General features: G+C 35.8%; 1 protein-coding gene across 1 annotated transcript in view; it reads left to right on the top strand.

The window, feature by feature from the left end:
- Positions 1–22497, top strand: part of LOC150087392 (dynactin subunit 1-like) — a gene marked incomplete in the record, with an annotated part of 260166 nt that overhangs the window by 96527 nt on the left and 141142 nt on the right. The window contains 2 exon segments of the mRNA XM_090372464.1: positions 12081–12240; positions 15949–16053. Coding sequence (XP_090228590.1) covers positions 12081–12240; positions 15949–16053 — 265 coding nt within the window.

The following is a 22497-nucleotide window of genomic DNA, read 5'->3' as shown; positions in this document are numbered from 1 at the left end:
TATGCAACAGCATATAAAACTGATGAACTTCCAATCCAGTGGCCAAACTGGAAAATAGGAACAGTAATATTTAGATACCAGAATTAATTATGTATCTGCTCAAACTTGTAATTGATGATAGTAATCATCATAATTTTTTGGAAAACTTTTCTGGATGTTTAGCAGCAAGGATGCTTTGTGCGTAATGTAACAATGCAGTATGGGCATAGATACTATTGTGCTATATACACAAAACAAAATAATATTAAAAAGTAAACTTATTGGCTGCATTTAGAACTTTCTTTTTAAACAGTTTTATTGAATGCCATAAGAGAAAATGAAATTGCAAATTATTCAGTACACATAATGTACTTTTTCCCTTAAATGGGACCTAAATTATCCCCCACACAGTTTTTACTGCAATTACTGTATATAATAAATGAACCCCAAATATCTATTAAAAAAGTGATGAAAAAGATTCCTTTTTGTTATCTAGATTTATTTTATCTGAGGTAGTCTTGGTCCCATTCCATTCATCTCCGATAACCAAGGGCCCATTGTATGTGGGGGGAGAGAGAGGTTTCTAGTATTATCAGGTGTGAAGATATATTTATATTTTGACAGATTCGGTAAAGTTAGCATAAGTGAAAAGCATTAATTAAAGAATTAAGCATTTTTTGAGTTGACTTGTAAATCTAAGCTGGTGAAGCTCGGAAATGCACAGAAAATATAATAGTGTAGAAGCCAAAGAGAGATGAAGCCAGAAATGAATAAAAGTAGTCCTTATCTAGATATGCAATAAAAAATGCAGATACATCACTGCACAATAATTGCATACTGGAAACTCACAAAAAGTAAACATTTTTCCTCCAAAGGGGGGAACAAACTGCCAATTGCAATATTATATTAGTCAAATTTTTGATTTGTAAAGAACAATATACAACACTTTTCAAAGCTTTGTAGAATGGCAAAAACTGCTAAAGGCATAATGCAAAATGTGTCCTGGGATACTTTAATTGAAAAAGGATTGTGTATTCTTAAAAACAGTTTTTTTTTCTGCAATGTAATGGGAATGGTTATTTCTATCTTAATTGATTTTGTGTTGTAATTGTTGGTCTGAAATCTCTTTCAGAACTCAGAAACTGAGTTTTGAAAAGGATTTAAGAAGTACCACTGTCCAACTTTATTTAGCATTAATATGTCATACAATTTATTTATTGAAAGAAGCTTATAACAATTATGCCTTTCTGAAAAGAAACATTTTATACTATAATTTTTTTATTATATTAATGGGACCACATTTTATACTATAATTAAGCTTTGGTACTTTGCAGTATCAAATGGAGATCGAAAAGGGAGATGTTTCATTTGTGTTTGCTATGAAGGCAAAAATAACCAGCGTGTCTTTTGATCAGAGGACAAGTGCTAAATCTAAGTCAGGTGCTAAATCTAAATCACTGCTTATAATCAGATCAAGAGTGTTACTCCCTCTTGTTGCCTCTCTAACATGCTTCTGTAGAAAACAATCATCCAATAAATCCACAAAAGCCTTGCTAGTGTGCGAGTGACCAATCCACAAGTTCCAGTCTATATCTGGGAAGTTAAAATCCCCTGTGATAAGACACTCTGATTTACTGGCCCACTCTATTTCTCTGTATAATTGTTCATTATACTCATCAGAGTTATTAGGCCTATAACAAACTTCTACCCTCGTTTTTGCTTTCCCAGTGCTTATATCACACCAAACTGACTCAACATTGCACTGTCGATCTATGCCAACTGGATGCACTTCCTTAGATTTTGCGTTTCTTAACTAACAGCATAGCCCCTCCTCCCTTCCTATCCTTTCTGTACACATTGTATTCCCTTGTCTTGTCTTCCTTCACGAATTAGGCGATCCTCCTGTTCTGATCTCAAAGAGGTCTGCCCCATCTTTTCTTCGGTCTTCCTCTGTCTCTTTTTCCTTTTGCTCTATATGTGTAAGTTAATTTAGGGAATCTATTATCTTCTATTCTTTCTACCTGTTCTTTCCATCTTTGTCTGTATTCTATAATTTTTTCATTAATTGAATAAATCTTTAATTCCTTTCTAATATTTACATTTGGTATTTTATCTAATTTTGTACATCCTTTAACATATCTTAAAAATTTCATTTCATTAAATTTCATAAAAATAATAGAATACAATTTCATAGCTTGTATTCTATTAATATCTTTTTGTTTCGGTATCCATGTTTCAGAACCATAAAGAAGTGTTGGTATTGCCATTACTTTGTAAAATTTCAATTGTGTTTCTTTCCTTGTTTTCTTAGCCAAAGTTCTTTTTATTGTTCCACATATATTTTGAAATTTCGCCAATTTCTGGTTCATATCTTCAACATCATATGTTATATCACATCCTAGATATTTAAAATGTTTTACTTGTTCTAATATTTTATTGTCTATAACTATTTTTGTTCTCACCGTATTTTTTCCCTTAAAAGCCATTGTTCTAGTTTTCATTGTTGATATTTTAACTTTATATTCTTCTGTTATTTGGTTTAATTTAAATACTGCTCTTTGTAAATTATCTTCACTATCTTGAATAATTACTTGATCATCTGCGAATAACAGTGTATTATCCTATTCTTTGTATTTAAATATATCCCTGTATTAATTTCCTCTTTCCATTTACATATCATATCCTCGATATATATGTTAAACAACATTGGTGATAAGCTACATCCCTGTCTAACTCCTTGATTTATTATACTTTGATCTGTTAATTTATTACCTGTATCTATTACTATTTTTGTTCCTTGATATAAACTCTGTATTATTTTTGTAAGATACTTTGGGTATCCTTTATTACTCAATACGTTCCATAGTTTTCGTCTGTTTACTCGATCAAATGTATTTTTCATAATTTATAAATGCTAAATGCATTTCTATATTAAACTCTTTTCGTTTTTCTATTATTTGTTTTAATACAAATATATTAACTGTACATGATCTTCCTTTTCTGAATCCTGTCTGTTCTTCTATTAATATTTCATCAGAGATAATTTTAATTCTATTTATTATTTTGCTATACATTTTATATACTGTATTTAATATGCTAATCCCTCTATAATTCTTTGTATCATTTCTATTTCCTTTTTTAAATATTGAAATAATTCTTGCTATCTTTCATTCCTCTGGTATTTTATATTGTTCTCAACATTTATTAAATAAATTTAGTATCCTATCTTTTAAAAAACTTCCTCCATACTTGATCAGTTCTGCATTTATGCCATCCATTCCCACTGCTTTCCTATTTTTTGTAACTTTCAATGCCTTTTCCAATTCTTCCTTCGTTATCGGATCTATGCCACTAACTGGGTCTAACTGTATCTCTTCTGTTTGATATGTTGGGTCTTTCCACAATTCTTCATAATGTTTTTTCCATTGTTCTTCCTTTATTATATTTATTCTTGAAGTGTCTGTCTCTGTGCTATTCAAGTGTTTCATCATTTTATATGCCAAATTTTGTCTTCCATGAACATCATGTTCTATTGTACTTATAAATCTATCCCATGACTCTGCTTTAGCCTTCCTTATTATATCTTTAGTTTTATTACTTTCTTCTTTATATGTTTCTTCATTCTCCCTTGTCCTGTTTTGTATATATTTAAGATATTTATCTTGTTTGTTTTTTACTGCTTTAGCTATTTCTTCATTCCATATCTTTACTCCCCTCTTTTTATAGTTTTTCCTGAATTGTCCTAGTGTCTCTTTTGCTATCTTTTGAATTATATTTCGTATATTATTCCATTCTTCTAATTTGTTCTCTCTCCAATGTTTTACTTATTTCGTCTTTAAGCCTTTTTTCATATAAATTTTGTATACTTTCTTCTTGAAGTAGATATACTTTGTAACCTAACTCCTCCTTCCTCTGTTTAATAACTTTTCTCTTCTCCCATTTAGCCCATAACTCTATTTTTGAAGCCACTAAAAAACGATCTGAATTAACATCATATCCTCTAAACACCTTAGTATCTCAGCATTGTTTTGCTAATTTTTGATTTACTATTACATAGTCTGTTATTGATTGTGTACCTCTTGCCAACCATGTATATTCATGTATATCACATTTTCTAAAAAATGTATTTGCTATCTTTAAATTATTAAATGTTGCAAAATCTCTTAATTTATATCCATTTCCATTCACTTTATTTTCTCCATAGCATCCCATAATATTTTTTATTGGCTTATTCCCTACCTGAGCATTATAATCTCCCAAAATAACTACATGGCTTTTTTACATTGTTATCTAGTTCTTTTTGTAACTCTAAATAAAATTTATCTGTTTCTTCCTCTTTTCCATCTTCTGGAGCATAAATTCCAATTATACATAAATAACCTCTGTCTAATTTAAATCTTACTGTTATTATTCTATTATTTATAAATGTGTAGCTCTGTATTTTGGTTTTCCATTTCCGATCTATTAATATTGCTACCCCTCCACTGGCTCTTTCCTTTTGAACTACTCCACTGTATATCATTGTATAAGAATGATATACTTTTAATTTTTTCTTTGTTTCTGTTATGACTGCTATATTTACTTTCTTCTGTTTTAAGTGTTTAAGTAATTCGACTTCTTTATATCCTAATCCTCCTCTTATGTTCCATGTTACAATATTTAAAATGTCCGTTATTCCTTTTCGTTTCCTAGTCCGAGTCGCGTCCTTTTGTCCATCCAGTTTTCCTCTTTGAGCTTTTGAGTTTTTATTTTTTTGAGGACCAGTATGTTACTCTTCGTCTGATCCCTACCCTTTGACCTGTCTGTTTCAAGTAGTAAAGGGGTGGCCCTACCGGTAGTCTAGCTACCGCCAGCATAGCTCTCTGAGTCATCGGGATACTCAAGCCTCCCCACTGTGACAAGGTGGTAACGTTTCGGGGAGGACATTGTATTCCCAAAATTCCAATTTTGCACTGCTTATATCTGAGTGACGCCACGTCTCTGATATCCCAACAATATCAGCCTTGGATGTCTTAACCAGCACTTTAAATTCATCAAATTTATTTACTATACTCCTAGCATTGGTGTACATGCACCAATGCTAGGAGCTTACTCTTAGTTATTCCAACACAGCCCATGTTTCATGACTCCCAGCAGTTTCTAAAATCCCCAGCAACTTGCTTTCTGAGCTGCTGCTCATTCCAATAGAAGCAGTTTAAGAATCATTTCTGCCTCTGCCTCCGGCTACTGTTAATCTATTAGTCTGTGAATAGTGATTAAGTAACATTGCAAGTGCATCTGTCTTATTCTTGTAGTAACAGTCCTCCCCTGCCACAAAGGCAGAACTTTAAGATATAAATGAGTGAATCAACAACTTGCTGTGAAATATTTCTAAGAATTTTTAGTGTAATTGACCTTCTATTAATATAAAATTATGTTTTTATAAAATGAAACCAATGCTAGAAATCATAAAAACATGTTTATGATTTTAGGTAAAACACATAACACAGTGAAGAGGGGCATATGTGAATAGATTTTCTTGCCATTAACTATTTCTTATGCTCTCCATGATAAATGGTAAAGTTTTATCTGGATCAGATTCTAAGTTTTTGCACAGAAAATTTGTTTTTAATGTTAGAGATGGTTGCTATCATGTGTTTAGTAGGGGGTTCTTAAGTACAGCAGACTCTCGATTAACCAGGAATCTGATTAATTAGGACACTTCAAGACTCCAAAGTAGGAAAAAAAAAAATCCACTGGAAAGCATAAAATTCAAGTAATAAACAGAATAGGTATAAACAGATATTTTGCAAGTCCTAAATAAGCGACAAGAAGCGGTGTTATAAGTCGTGATTGGGAGATGAACCTATTACCCCACTGTCTTCACATCCTCTGCTCAAATAAACAACAGAAAGAGAACAAATGTTTAGTTTGTTTTAGTGCATTGCATGGATTGCTGTGTTCTATAGTACTGCAAAAAGAAAAATTTTCTTTCATTATTTAAGTCAGGAGTGATTCGGTCGAATTTTTTGTTTAGAAATTGCAAAAATGATAGGGAAATGTAAGAGTTGTGCTTTCAATTGAGCAAAAACTTCAAATTATTGAAGGGTTTGAAAACGGTGCAGCCATTAAATCTTTAATGAACCATTATAATGTTGGTGACCAGACCATATGCGACATCTTAAAAAATAAAGGGATGCTATTAGATTTTGCAGGCAATAGCATTCAAGGCTTGACTAACAGAAATATGATGAAACTATCTACATACGAGGACCTCGACAAGGCAATGGTGTTGTGGTTTAGTCAACAAAGAACAGAAGGCATTCCAGTCTCTGGGGCAGTTTGCGCAGCAAAGGCAAAATATTTTTTTGACGAATTAAAACTGCATGGTGATTTTAACACATCTTCTGGGTGGTTGATGCGGTTTAAACAGAGGCACGGCATTCATCAGATTTCCATTCAAGGTGAAAAACTAAGTAGTAATGCACCAGCTGCACAAGAATTCACCAGTGAATTTCAAAAATTTATTGAAACCAATGAACTTGTGGAAGATCAAATTTACAATGCTGATGAAACAGGATTGTACTGGAAATGTCTTCTGTCAAAAACTTTAGCTTGCAAAACCAAGGTAAAAGCTCCAGGACATAATGCAAAAGCAAAGATTGACAGTTCTTTGCTGTGCAAATGCTGCCGGGTCTCATTCTTTGAAACTCTGTGTAATTGGAATGGCAAAAAACCACTGGCTTTCTAGAGTATTTTAATATCAAATTTACCTGTCAATTACTACAACAATAAATCAGCCTGGATGGACAGGGAGATATTTTCCAGTTGGTTAACAACTAAATTTGTGCCTTCAGTGTGCCAACATCTGGCATCACTGGGCTTGCCAGAGAAAGCTGTCCTGTATTAGACAATGCACCATATCATCCTAATGAAGAAATTCTAAAATTAGACGATGGAAATATTTTCATCAAACATTTACCTCCCAATGTGATATCTTTAATGCAACCTATGGATCGAGGTGTCATCGAACAAATGAAAGTAGTTTATCGCACAAATTTATCTCTCAAGTTAGCGAAAGTGACTTATTGACATTTTGAAAAAACCTGACTGTATTGGCTGTGATTTATGAAGTTTCAGCAGCATAGAAATCAATAAAAAGCATAACCTTAAAGAGGTGTTAACGTAAAATTTTACTGCGAAACGATGAAGAATTCTTAGGATTTGAAGAGAACTGTGAAGATCTGGTACCAGAAATGTTACGAAATTTGCAACAAATTGAGGGGTGTGTGCCGATGTCGATGAGCAATCGATTCCTGATTGGCTTAATTATGACAAAGATTTACCTGGCCATGACATACTACATACTAAATTTACATGACAGCACGATGAAACAAATGGCCCTCAGTCCCCAGCGGCTTTCACTCCCCCTCTTATGGCAGCGAGAAGATCAGAGTGGAAGCAGAGGCTGCTAAGAATCTCTGAGTACGACCAGGTTGCCATGCACGGAAACTGAACTTGGCCTGTTACAACGTAAGATCACTCATCAGTGAAGACAGGATATTAGAGCTGGAAAAGGAATTAGAAAATGTGAATTCGAATATCATCGGTTTGGCTGAAACAAGAAGAAGAAATGAATCACTGATAAGTTTATCAAGTGGAAATCTGCTGTACAACAATGGAAACAGTGAAAGGAGCGTAGCTGGAGTTGGCTTTCTGGTCCATAAAGATATAAAAAACATTTTGGAATTCAAAAGTACATCACCAAGGGTGTCAAGACTACTACTCAGGATTTCTAAGAGGTACAAGCTAAAGGTTATAATGATTTATGCACCAACATTGAGCCATGATGATGAAGAGGCTGAAGAAATGTACACCGACATTGAGAGTCTTCTAGATGAGTAGAAAACCCACTACACTATCATTATGGGGGACTTCAGTGCTAAGGTTGGAAAAGGACAAAACAGTGCAGAAAGGGGAACTATAGGAAATTTTGGAATTGGTGAAAGAAATGAAAGGGTGAAAGACTTGTGGAATTTGCAGAATCTCGAGATTGTCAGTAATGAACACTTTTTTTCAAGAAAAGGATGAACAGAAAGTGGACATGGAAGAGTCCAAATGGATTAACAACTAATGAAATCAACTTCATCCTCACTAACAGAAGATATATCGTGAATGATGTTACCATCCTGAATAAGGTAAATGTTGGAAGTGATCACAGAATGGTAAGATGCACACTTGATATAGATGTAAGAAAAGAAAGGAAAAAACTGACTCGAGTAAATAATATGAAGGTCTTTGAGATAACAGAAGAGGATAAAAAGCAGTATGTACTGGAACTTAAGAACAAGTTTGAGCTTCTGCAGACTGCTCAGGACCAAGATATCGACGAAGAATATTACAACTTTCTGAAAGTGATAAAGCCCAAGAAACCTATAGGTAAAAGGAAATCCAAAGAAGAAAAAATTAGTCAAGAAACACTTGTCATGATGAACTCAAGGCGACAAATGAAGAGCAAGATAAACACTGACAAAGAGAAAATTGAGTATACTGAGTTATGCAAAGCCATTAGAAAGAGACTCAGAGAGGACATAAGAAGATTTAACACAAGAAAAGTAGAACAAGCATTAAGGGAAAACAAAGGACTTAAATCAGCAGCCATGAGCAGTAATACAGAAAGACAAATGATACTGAAACTGAAGAATAACAATGGTGTACTTATAAATAGCAGAGAAGGCATAATTCAAATAGCAGAAGACTACTATAGAGAATTATACAAGGAGCGAGGGAATGATGCCAGCAGTGGGGAAGATGGATCGCAAATTAGTAACACATACAACATACCCGATATTCTTCCTGATGAGGTAGAACATGCATTGAAGAAAATGAAGAATCAGAAAGCCCCGAGGGAAGATGAAGTTACTATAGAGTTGTTAAAATTGGAAGGAAGAGACATGACACAAAAACTGGCAAGACTCTTCACAAAATGCATTAGAAAAGGTGTGACGCCTAAGAAGTGGAACAATGCAATCATAGTTTTGCTGCATAAGAAAGGAGATAAATCAGAAATTGGAAATTATAGACCAATTAGCTTGTTATCCCACATCTACAAGTTGTTCACAAGGGTCATTACTAACAGATTAGAAAGAATACTTGATGAGAATCAACCGAAAGAGCAAGCTGGCTTTTGGACAGGATTCTCAACTATGGATCACCTTCATGTAATATCACAGCTATTGGAGAAAGCAAATGAATATAAAACACCATTATGCCTGGCATTTGTGGATTATGAAAAGGCCTTTTACTCCATACATCATAAGGCAATGTTTCGGGCACTGGAAAGACAAGGCATAGATACCCCATATATTATGATTTTGAAGAAAATATATGAGAACACTACCTCCTTTATTAGACTAGACAAAGACAGTAGCAAATTCAAAATTAAGAAAGGAGTTCAACAAGGAGACACTATCTCCAAAGTTGTTTACTGCTGCCCTTGAGGAAGCTTTCAGAAGATTAGACTGGTCGCAGAAAGGATTCAATGTGAACGGAGAGTAACTAAACCATTTACGATTTGCAGATGATATTATGGTCATGAGCCATGATGCCAAAGAATTAGAGGAAAATCTTAATCAGTTATGCAGTTAGTAAGGATTTTGGACTAAAGATGAATATGGCTAAAACAAAAGTAATGATGAAGTATGCCACAGAAAGGGACATAATGATTGAAGGAGCAGTAATTGAAAAGGTGGAGTCATATACTTATCTGGGACAAGTTATTAGCTGTAATAATGATAAATGGCTGGAAGTCAAGAGAAGAATAAATTTTGGATGGATAGCATTCAGGAAATATAGTCACATACTGAGGAGCAATATTCCAGTTTGTCTGAAATGTAAAATAATGAACCAATGTATACTACCCACCATGACTTAATGAAGTGAAACTTGGGCACTCACCAAAAGAATGGAAGAGAAGCTGAGAACTACACTGCGAAGAATGGAATGAATTATATTGGGAACCAGACTGTTAGATAAGAAGAGAAAACCATGGATTGGGCAGCGAACTCAAGTAAAGGACATTCTTATCAAAACTAAAAAACTAAAATGGTCTTGGATAGGATGCATAGCTCGAAGACATGATGACAGATAGATTAAGAAAATAACAGAATGGTACCCAAGAAGAGCTAGAAGAAAACCTGGAAGACAAAGGCGGAGATGGATAGATGAAATTCATGAGTTTGTGGGTAGTAAATGGATGGCCATTGCACAAAACAGAAGGAACTGGAAAGTTGCTGGAGAGGCCTTCATCCTGCAGTGGATTGAAAATGGCTCTTGATGATGACATACTACATACTAAATGATGAAGAGGTGGGAAGGAGCAGCAGTGCATAATACACGCTTCTTGATTAGACCGGGGTTCGAACCCGTCACCACCAAATACGGAGGATGCGGAAAGGTCAGGCAATGACCACCGCATATCCCGAAGCAATATGGCCTTAGTTGCTAATGCTCCCAAAAACCAAAAAACAAACAAACAACAAATGATGAAGAAATTTTACATCAAGTAATAACTATTACACCACCACTAAATAATGATGATGAACCTGAAGAAAAGAAAGAAGAGTTGATATCGTCACAAAAAAATTAGACATAGTGTTGCTTTAAGCCACACAGAAGCACTTCTTGACTATCTGGAGCAGCAAGAGGATAGTGTTCTATCGGAAAAACTGGTTTTAATAAATATTCGAAGTGCCATTCATGAAAAAGTGGCAAAAGAAAAAAAACAATCTTCTATACTTTTGTATTTCTCTAAGTGAACTAATTTTTGCTGATCTCTTTCTATATTTTGTAAAATTAAAATTTAATTTTAAAAACAAAATGTGTTTTAAAGATATCAATAGACTTTTTAAGTTAAAACAAAACTTGTAGACTTTGGCGCCCGATGCAAGCATACATAAGTATATTTGCATAAGTATAAAATATACCTATAGGTATATTTTATACTTATGCAAACATCGTATTGGACACACGAGTAATGCAAGGTAAGTTTTTTCGTTTTTTTATCCTTTGCCATTTTTTTTTAGTTACGTTGCTGAACATTTCATTTTTGCTATTTTTGGATTAACCGGGAAATCAGTTATCAAGGAATTTATTTTTATCATCTATCCCAGAATTTATATAATCATTTATAAAATAAGTTTTATTTATTTTATGAGACAGTAATTACAGTAGACTCTAGATTTTCCGGTATAGATGGTAAAAAAAAAATCGATTTCCGAGTTAATCAAAAAATGTTCAGCAACTTACATAAAAAATATGGCTATAGATAAAAAACAAAAAACTTACCCCACACTATTCGCATGCCCAACCAATATAATTCTTCCCATTATTTTTTACGATGTCATGTATGGTTTAGTCACCAATGTTATAATAGTTCATTAAAGATTTAACAGATGCACCATTTTCAAACTTTTGAATAATTTCAAGTTTTTGTTTAATTGAAAGCACAACTCTGCATTTACCCATCATTTTCGGGATTTCTGAATAAAAAATATTTACTATAAAAAAAATTTGATATCCCTGACATAGATAATGAAACTTTTTTTTTTTTTTTTTTTGTGGTGACGGAACACAACAATCGATGCGATACACTAAACAAACTAAACATTTGTTCTCTTTTTTTTTTTTTTTTTTATCAGTGGCATGAAGACAGCAGGGGTTGCAAGATAATAGGTACATTAATCTCCCAATGATGACTTATAACGCCACTTATTTACGACTTGCAAACGTCTTTTTATACCTATTCTAGTTATTACTTGAATTTATGATTTCTGGTTTTTTTTTGTTTTTTTTTTTCCCTAATTTGAAGTCTTGAAGTGTCCCGGTTAATTGCAATCCCAGTAAATCGAGAGTCTGCTGTACGTGTGCATACAATGACGTTTAAGGATCTCATTTGTATAAATAAGATTGTGATGTTCCAAAATACACTGTTCTTGCTATAAATTTACTTTATTCTGACAATTTTTTTAATCAGACATTCAATTAAATTTAATTTTAATTTTAATTCATGGACAGTACTTTTTATGACAAAAAAATCATTTTAATTTTGTTTGTTGTTTTAGGTTAAGAGATTTGTCAGCACATGAAAAACAGGAACAACAGAGGTTGCAAAAAGAATTTGATCGCCAGAAGTCTGAAATAGCTGAACTCAGTAGAACCAAGGAAAAGTTAAGTTCATTGGTAGAAGATTATGAAAAGCAATTTGGTGAACTAAAAGAACAGGTATTGGGTTATTCAAGAGAAAATGTGATGACAGTCTTATTTACATTTCTATCAGAGTTCATTTTAATAAGCAGTTAGTATTTTTGTGAATACTTTTCTTATACAGGGTTATCCATTTATTAATACCCTTTTAGTCTGTGGTGTATACTGAGGTAACTACAGCCACAGATCATGTGGTATCATTGGACATGGAGAGAAAATTTTAGAAGGGTGGAAGAAGCAATTTTACTTAGACCGCAAAAGTAATTGAAAAGCAGTACAGAATTTGTTGTTAGTGCTTAACATGGATGACCCCTCTCCAAGAAAAATGTGTGCTGATTTTAGAATAACAAATAAATTAAAATGATTTACTCACTCTACTAGCCTGTTCTTAATTTAATTTACATCTCAGCTTATAGAATGTTTTACAGCATGTGGCTGGTTATGCTTTGTAGCTGATGCTTATCTTTTTATATTTTTATTTATTTATTATTCTTCCTTTCTCTTCAGTTAAATTTAATTTTAATTTATTCATTATGGTAGTTGGGAGTTGAGATTCTAAGCACTGATTATACCATCACGAATATATACTTATACCACCAACATAGTCCAGTTTATTTTATATTCTCATTCTTTATTTAACTTTGTTCTTTGGTTAGCAGTTTGGCTTTCCACTATAAATAGGGGATGTTCAAAACTGATTTTCTCAATACAGCTGTGACTGCACTGGATGAACCAGTGGCAGATCTGTGGCAAAAATCTGCTATTTGGAACACCAGTGACAAATGAAGTTTGTTAATCTGTTAATCCAAATATCAGTGCTACTATGTAAATGCATAATAATTTAGTAGTATTATTTATTTTCAGCATATACGGCAATTAGAAAAGGAGATTGATGTTATGAGATGACTACTGGTGTTGCCATCTACTGAAGTAAACATGAAATGAAAGAGTGATTATTCCTTGAGAATGGCAGTTAAGGTCAGTGGAAATTGTAACGATTTTAGAACATAATTTGAACTGAAATGCATGTCTCCTGTGTGTTTCTGTTGTGGAAGACAATGGAACAAAGAGAAAATGTCCACGTTTGCAGATGATACAAAAGTTGGCAAGGTTGTTAAGGACACTACTGATGCTATGCTGCTGCAACAGGATCTGGAAAGGTTGAGCAGATGGGCTGAGAGGTGGCAAATGAAGTTTAACATTGACAAATGTAAAGTACTACATATGGGAAACAGCAACCCCAGAGCAATGTATCAACTCTGTGGTACTACACTGACAGGGGTAGAGAATGAAAAGGACCTGGGTGTAATTGTGCAGGCAGATATGAAGTTCTCTGAGCAGTGCAGACGGGCTGCAAGAGTAGCTCATGATGTCTTATCAATGATATACAGGAATTTTTCTAGCAGGGATAAGGAGGTGATTATTCCCTTGTATAAGGCAATGGTCAGGCCACACCTTGAGTACTGTATACAGGTCTGGAGGCGTCATTTCAAGAAGGATGTAGAGCTGCTGGAGCGATTACAGAGAAGGGCAACAAGGTTAGTGAATGGAACAAAGGGTTGCTCTTATGAAGAAAGGCTTAAGTTTTGCAAATTACAGTGTCTGGAGACTAGGCACCGGCGAGGTGATCTGATAGAGGTGTATAAAGCCTTGAATGGTTTGAGCATGCTCAATGCTGATGGGATTCTGCCTCTTGCTCAGAATAATCACCTGAGAGGGCATAAATTCAAATTGAGGAAAGACAGATGTAGGATAGATGTCTGGAAATTTGTCTTTAGCCAGCGGGTAGTTGGTTGGTGGAACAGACTTTCATCCCTTGTTGTGGAAGTTGATAGCCTAAATAAATTTAAGGCTCAGCTGGAGGGGTGAAGTGGAAGTTTTTTTGTTTTTTTTTTTCTGGCTGATGCTGCATAAGCTTGCTTTCTTGCATCATATGCCTCTACTAATGCTAAAACATCAAGTTTTGTGTTTGACTGGGCAAAAGTGTCATGGAAATGTTTCAAGTGATGAAGCAAGTGCATGGAGAGAATTGTCTGTCTCGTGCATGTATTCAAATGGCAGTTTTCTCTTATATATGTGTGCTTAGCATTCACTAAAGGTGGATTTATAATTAGGTGCAGAAAACATGCACCACAGATCACAACATGCATTGCATTATATTGCAGGTGAATTTGATTATTAAATAATGTACTACAGGAGTTAAAAACTTCTGTATTTTAATACTTAAGAAATTTTTATCAAAACATCACATTTTGGTCAGGTGGTGATTAAAAGTTTGTACAGTAGTTTATTTTCAAGAGGTAGATACAAGGGGAAATGGGTTAGGTTACAGACATGAAACAGTGAAAAGCATCTGAGCTACTATTCCAAATTTATGGCATTATTTTGTGGGTGGGTATTGGGGCTGTGGAGTCAGATCTAAAGCATCCACAGGATCAAATAAACTTGAGTTCGATCCAACTTTTCTTTCTCAAGTAAGACTGAAAAGCCAAAATTATATTATAGGTGTCTCTAATGGATAAGGGTAGTTATGAAATCAGAGTTTATCATAAAACCTTTCCAAAGACTAAGAGAATGTAAGTAAAAAATTTGGTGGTGTCCCAACTTTTCTTTGTGGAAAAAATTTCTTTGGACTGATTGTTTGGTTCAATTTTAATAAATTTGGGATGACTTGGCAAGTGTTTATGAAAGACCAAAATAGGAAATTTCACAAAAATCTATTGACTAGGAATTGAGTCATATGCAACAAGTGGATATGGAAAAGACAGTAGGTGCTTTACACATTTGTGAATGTGTCAAGGGAAAAAAAAAGTAAGAAAAAACATTGTAGGGCAGCACCTTGTATTAATACAATTAATCTTATTATAGCAATATAACAATAGAAAACTACCAGAGCAGCAAGTAGAATGTACCAGTTGTGTGGCAAGCCAAGTAAGTAGGAATAAAAATAAAGCAGTACGAACTATAGCAATAAAAGAAGAGGAGAAGGAAGGGGAGAATAAATTGAGATAGGATTTTGCAGAAGTTAAATTAAAAATACTTCATTCCTGACAGTAAGCTGAGTAGCCCATGTATCCCATACAGTAATATGATGGACTTTTTTCACTGTTGTACTATCATAGTGCTTCTTCTGTAAATCTCTTCTTGTCATCATTGATAATGTTTCTCCATGCATAATTGAGACAACTGTAATTACAGTAGTGTGTTTTTAGTGCCTCTGTAGCCAGGTGGGAAGGAGCAGCAGTGCGTAGCACACGCTTCTTGATTAGACCGGGGTTCGAGCCCGTCACCACCAAATACGGAGGATGCAGAAAGGTCAGGGAATGACCACTGCATATCCCCGGAGCAATATGGCCTTAGTTGCTGATGCTCCTAAAAACCAAATAACAACAACAAAGTGTGTTTTTATGTTGTTAATTTATAATCTTTGAAATTAATCTTAGTCATAACTTTCTTTATATCTTTAACTATTATTGTAAGTGTTTTTTCATTGTCCAGCTAAGAAAGTAATTATAATTATTCTTGAATTCACATTCTTCTATGAGCTGGCATCCTTAATTTCAATGTTTGAAGATTACCTTACAACTGAAAAAAAAATTTTTTTTTTTAGGTTATTGATTTTTGATTTTAAGTTGCAAAATAGTGTCTATTATTGCAACATGCCATTCTAGATATTTATAAAATGTGTATTCTTGATTGGTTTGTTTTTGGTTATTTATATCAAAGGTTGATGCAGCACTTGGAGCTGAAGAAATGGTGGAACAGCTAACAGAGCAAAACTTAACTTTGGAAGAAAAAGTTAGAGAACTGCAAGAAACTGTTGATGATTTGGTAATGCAATTTATATGCTTAATGATGATTACATTATTTATACATGTTCTGTTTATTATAACATTAATATATAGATAGTAATAGATTTGCCATATAGTGCAAGGAAGCCACAGGCTTTTGCTGCACTGGCCAAAAAAAAAAAAAAAAAAAAAAAACCACCAAGTAGATAAGAAAATATAAATTATATACTTCCCTCATCACACAGATAACTATCCAGTTGACCTTTGAATTTATTCAAACTGTCGGCCTCAACTACCTGCAAGGGCAACTTGTTCCAGCTATCAGTGACTCGCTGGCTAAAAGAAAACTACTTGTAATTTGAATTTATAACCCCTAGTCCTGGAAATTTTTATAACAGTGAGAATTCCACCTTCATTCATTTTACTAATCCCTCTCAGAGCCTTCTTATAAATCTCAATCAGGTCACCTCTGAGGTGTCTGGTTGTCAAGCTCTGTAGCCCACATAATCAGTCTTTTCTCATACAGTTGTCCTTTTGCCAATCTCACCATTCGAGTTGCCCATCTTTGGACCCTTTCAAGAAGCTCAATGATGAAGCAAGTGTATGGAGAGAATTGTCTGTCTCGTGAACGTGTTTTCAGATGAGGATAATTTCAGATTATTTTTGGGTTGCTATTCCTCAAGTGTGAAACCTTGCATTTAGTAGCATTAAAACATAGTTGCCACTTCCTTGACCATCTCTAAAGTCTGTTCAAGTTATCCTGAGGAGCACTGCTTGGCATTAATCATCAATGACTCTACCAATCTTTACATCATCTACAAATTTTGACACCATGCCTTCTATCTGTTTGTCAACGTCATTTATGAAAATGAGAAACAACAGTGGTCCACGAACCAATCCTTGAGGGACCTCACTCCTAACATTACACCAATATGAAGAATTTCAATTAATCACAACCATCTGGCTTTTGCCCTGCAGCCACCCAGCAATCCATCTTAGAATTTTACCAGTAATCTCAACCTGTTCAAGCTTATACACTAACCTCTCATGAGGGACCGAGTCAAATGCTTTGCTAAAATCCAAATAAACTATGTCAAAATTGTTCTCTAGATCCAGCTCCTGAGTAACTGTGTCAAAATAGCCTACTAGGTTAGTTAAGCATGATTTACTCTTAACAAAGCCATTTTGTGTGTCCTTCAGAATGCCATATCTATCTAAATGTCCCTGAATTGCACTCTTAATCATTGCCTTTAAGATTTTTCCTACCACTGAAATCAGACTAACCTGTCTGACTTCAGTGGTAGGTCTGTAGCTACCAACTTCACTCTTAGAACCATTTTTATGTATTGGCAATGCATCAGCACTTCTCCGGTTCAAAGGAATCTCCCCCCGAGCCAAAACATACCCTCATAATTAACCTCAATGGTTGAATACTTCCTTGTGATCTTTCTAAAAACTACAGGATATATGCTATCAACTCTGGAAGCCTTATTTGCCTTTATGCTCAAAAGGTCCTTGAGGTTGTCACAGACAAGATTCTCAGATATGCCAGACAAGCTGTGCTTGCTACCTGGGAGTCTAACACGCTGATGGAACTGATATTCGGGTGACACTCAAGTCAAGTGGACCCAATTTTGGCGAAGTCCGGAAGGTCTGTGACAGCCAAATCCTCTGCTTGCACCTTCACGATGGTGGGACTGTTAGTAATCCTGGGTATAACCTCCATCCACAAGTACATGGTGGGTGACCACCCAGGTGTGAACCAATGTAAGCAGGGGTCGAGGTGTGGCACCCACACCACATGGAGGAACACCGCTCCTCTATATTACCAGGCAGTACTAGGTGGTAGATGACTCTCATCAACTGATGAAATACCACCACTTTGCTTATTGGAGGCTTGAAGTGGTGGAACCCATGTTTAGTCTCTAGGGCTAAGTTCTGGTCAACCCTTCCCTATCTCTTCCATCATGCAATATGATTGATGACTTTTGAGGTTATGATGAATGTCGTGGCGAGATCCAATATTCCTTACATTTCGAGGGTACAGCTCTAAAACGGTGTTCGCAGGCCAGCCGCTAGTTAGTACACCGGACCGAACCTATTGGTAACTCTCTAGGAGGCTTCCGGATCAGCTAGTGTATAATCTTGCTACCTCTACTCTGCCAGATAGTGACTGGAGGGAGTCCGAGTAGTGTGTATGCGGGGAGCATTGTCGAGGCCACGTTATGTCAAGGATCTGGGTATATTCTTACCATGTGTACGCCATATCCAAAAATTTCATTACTTCATACAGCATGTCCCACTCACTTTTTCTTACTATTGAATACACCATGAATTGTCAAACTAATAGAGCAAGCTTATCTGCGAAAAGATCTAAACCTCCCACGCACTTCCTAATTCATTTCACAAATATATGTGGTCTCAATTCTAATCTCAACGATGTCCATTTCCACTTGCAGAACCCCATGTACTTTTTCTGACAGAATCTCAGTTATCGGTTGATATAACTACTGCTCATCTCAGATGCCCAAATTATTCGTTGTATGATTCCTTTCGCCTCAAAGGTGGTACATGTGCATATGTCCGTTCTGATATTCCCTGTCAGAGACTTGGCAATTTGGAATCTCCTCTCTTTGATCTTCTCTGGCTTAAAATCTCTCTACCTCATTTTGTTAAATTCATCTGTTGTCTCTACAGTTCTCCCAACTCCACTAATCACTTGGAGCGCTTTGACTTCCTCTCTTTGCAACTTGACTTTCTCCAGTCCAACTTTCCTAACAGTGAGGTAATTTTCCTTGGTGATTTTAATGTTCACAACTCCAGCTGGCTTCCGTTTTCTAGTCACACCGACCCAGCAGGTCGGTGTGACTAGGTCGAGATGCTAAGGCTTTTGCAATTACTAATGACCCAGCACAGATTGTTCATTTACCTACAAGAATAACGGACAATCCTAATCATACAGCCAATACGCTTGATCTTTTTCTCACAAACAACCCTTCTAAGTACACAGTCGAAGTGAGAGGTTCTTTAGGAACTTCAGATCACAACTTAGTGATTGTCTCTTCTCCAATGGAACCTTTATCTCATGGCTATTCCCAACCTCGTGTTGTTTGGCATTACAAGAATGCAAAATGGGATGATCTGCGAGACTTGTTTTCTTCTTTTCCATGGTCAGATTACTGTTTCAAAACTTCTGATGTCAACGTTTGCTCAGATCGTGTCAGTGAAATTATTCTTGCAGGAATGGAAGCCTTTATCCCACACTCCACTTTAAAATCTCGTCCTTTATCTAAACCTTGGTTTTCCAATAAATGTGCTAAAGCTGTTCAAGAGAAGAATGTTGCATATCGTAATTGGCTTGTTTCTAATTCTTCAGTTTCATTTACTGCCTACACCAAAGCTCGCAACAATTGTAAAGCAGTTATTAATCAGTCCAAACTAGAGTTTTTACAGGCTAAGAGTAGAAAACTTGCTTCTTGCCCTAATGGTAGCCGAGCATTCTGGTCTCTTGCCAAAGCTATTGGCCGCAACTTTTGCCCATCTCTGCTCCCACCTCTGTCCAAACCAGATGGTTCTGTTGTCATTTCAGCCAAGGATAAAGCTGACCTGCTAGCATCCCATTTTTCTTCCAGCTCCTGTATTAATGATCTTGGTAAAACACCTCCCACCATTCCCAACACGCTCCATTCATGCCTCCTGTGGTCTTCCATCAAAAGGATATCAGAAGGATTTTGATGAATCTTAATGCTAAGAAAGCTCCAGGTCCTGATGGTATTTCTCCACTTGTTCTCAAAACCTGTGCTCCTGAACTTACTCCTATTCTTTGCCACCTTTTTTCACTTTCTTATTCCAAAGGTGTTTTTCCTTCTGCTTGGAAATTTGCTCGTATCCAGCCAGTTCCTAAAAAGGGTGACAAATCCCTTCCTTCCAATTATCGTCCCATTGCAATTACTTCTACTCTTTCTAAAGTAATAGAGAAATCAATTAACCGCCAACTCTTAAACTATCTAGAAACCTTCCGCCTGATCAACGACCGCCAGTATGGATTCCGTCAGTGTCGATCCACTGGTGATATTCTGGCTTATGTTACCCATTTATGGACTAATTCAATGGAAAGGTTCGGTGAAACACAAGTAATTGCTCTTGACATCTCAAAGGCTTTTGATTGTGTTTGGCATAAAGGTCTTCTAAACAAGCTTCCATCTTATGGTTTGCCAACTGTTTTTAGTAATTGGTTATCCAGTTTTCTCTCTGATCGCTCACTGAGGGTGATGGTAGATGGCTCTCTGTCTTCCAACTTCTCCACTAATGCCGTGTCCCCCAAGGTTCAGTTCTTTCCCCCACTCTTTTCCTCTTGTATATTAATGACCTTCTTCCATTGACTGGAAATCCTATCCATAGTTTTGCCGATGATAGCACATTGCATTCCACTTTCCATTTTGAGAAACCTTGTCCTGCTCAATCAGCTTCAACTTCTTAAAAATCTGCTACCAATTCCTTAAATGCTGATCTTCAGGTAATTCTCCAGTGGGGCAAAGACAACTTAGTTGATTTCAACCCTTCTAAAACTTAGTCTTGTCTTATATCTCGCAAAAAGGATTCTTCTGCTCCTATGTTTATCTGTGACACTCCGATTTCTAGGCAAAATGATATCTCTCTTTTGGGGATTACCCTGACTTCTAATCTCTCTTGACACAAGCATTACAAATATTGCTTCTTCTGCATCTAAAAAACTTGGTTTTCTCTTTTGCGCTTGGCGTTACTTTTCTTCCAAACAGCTGCTCACTCTGTATAAATCGCAAATCCGCCCTGCCATGGAATATTGTTCCCACATCTGGGGTGGTGCCCCCAAAACCTCTCTCAGGCTTCTTGATTCCATTCAGAAGAGGGCAGTTAGGTTAATTAATGATTCATCTCTAACAGAGTCTCTCCACTCGCTTTCTCATAGATGTACTGTTTCTGCTACATGCCTCTTCTACAGATACTTCCATGGGCACTGTTCTTCTGAATTGGCTTCTATAATTCCCGCTCTCTCTCTTTCAAAACAGTCCGAACATGTGCCGCCACCAGCCAACATCCATTTACTGCCCAACTTCAAACCCACAGAACCAACTTTTCATCTTCCTCATTTATTCATTCAACTGCCGTTTTCTGGAACAACCTTCCTTCATATGTTTTTCCTGAAAATTACAATCTACAGAAGTTCAAGTCCAATGTCAACAAATATCTTCTTTCGTCTTCTCAACCTCCAACCCAAGCACGGTACTAAGTACTATAGGTTCTAATACCTCTCGTGTTTGGGGTTCACATAAAAAAAAAAAAAAGTAGTTTTTTTTAATAAACATCATCTCTAATTACGACATCACTAATTTAATGTGGCTCAGCCTCACTTGTACAGCCTCTTCTCAGCATGAAGGGTCCTTTCATCAGTAAAGATCGATGCAAAGTACCTATTCAGTTCATCTGCTACATCAGCTGGGCTATCTAAGGCTTTCCCACATCCAGTATGCAAGGGTCTGATCTGATTAGCTTTCTTCTTTGTTGTCACATACATGAAAAATTCGTTTTCCCCATTCTTTGTTCTCTTAGCTAATGCTTTTGCATGCACAGCTTTGGCCTCCCTGATGTTATTTATGGTACTAACTATTACATGTGGATGTGTTTTTGTAAAGCGCAGCTCCTAGAATGTCAAGTTCATCTCTGTGAAGAGTAGTACCACTGCAAAACAGCCAGATATATGAGTAGTGTGGGTTTGTGTGTGTTATGTTATTCTGGCCACTTGGCTACCTAGAAGCATCAATCACCTGGTGAGACAAGTCTGGGTACTTGCCCATACAATGGGAAGGTGGACCAGTTCCAACAGAGCTTGTACTGTCTCAGTTTAAGACTCTGATCCACCTGATGTTGCCAAAAGGTGGGCCAGATTTCTGGGGCCCACTTCAGAGGAACAAAAAAAAAACTTTCCTGTGGTATTTAAAAAAAAAGAGGAGGAGGAGGAAAAGACTCCTGGTGGCCTAATCCAGGAGGGGAAAACAATTAATTGTACCATTATACATTGTTTACAAAATTGCAAAATTTCAGTAAATTGAATGCAATAATGTAAGTGCAGTTATACAATAATTTAAATGCTACTCTACAACAGTAAAACTAAACAATTTAAGTGTAGCTAGAAACCTTAACACTAAAGTATATACATACAGCAGCATCACGTGTCACATACCTCCAATTTGAATGCCTGCCCACGATATACAAAAATAATAAAACAACTGGATTTGACAAATTAGGTCAAAATTCAAGTCCCGTGTCAAAGACTATGAGAGTAATTATGAAGTAGAGATCCCAGATGCAGATGATCCAGAAGAAGATGAAACTGTTGATAACAACAGCCATCTTTTCTCAAAAACCCTCTTTGGCAAATGTTTGGAAAGCCCAAAATATCTCAATGTAATAGATGAGCATGGATTCCTGGCCGGTCTGAAGAACA

Source organism: Mastigoproctus giganteus, chromosome 4 (genome assembly GCF_048544385.1).
Source record: "Mastigoproctus giganteus isolate SK-2022 chromosome 4, ASM4854438v1, whole genome shotgun sequence".
Classification (NCBI taxonomy): Eukaryota; Metazoa; Arthropoda; class Arachnida; order Uropygi; family Thelyphonidae; genus Mastigoproctus; species Mastigoproctus giganteus.
The sequence above is the reverse complement of the archived record's forward strand: the minus strand, read 5'-3'. Positions and strand labels throughout refer to the sequence as shown.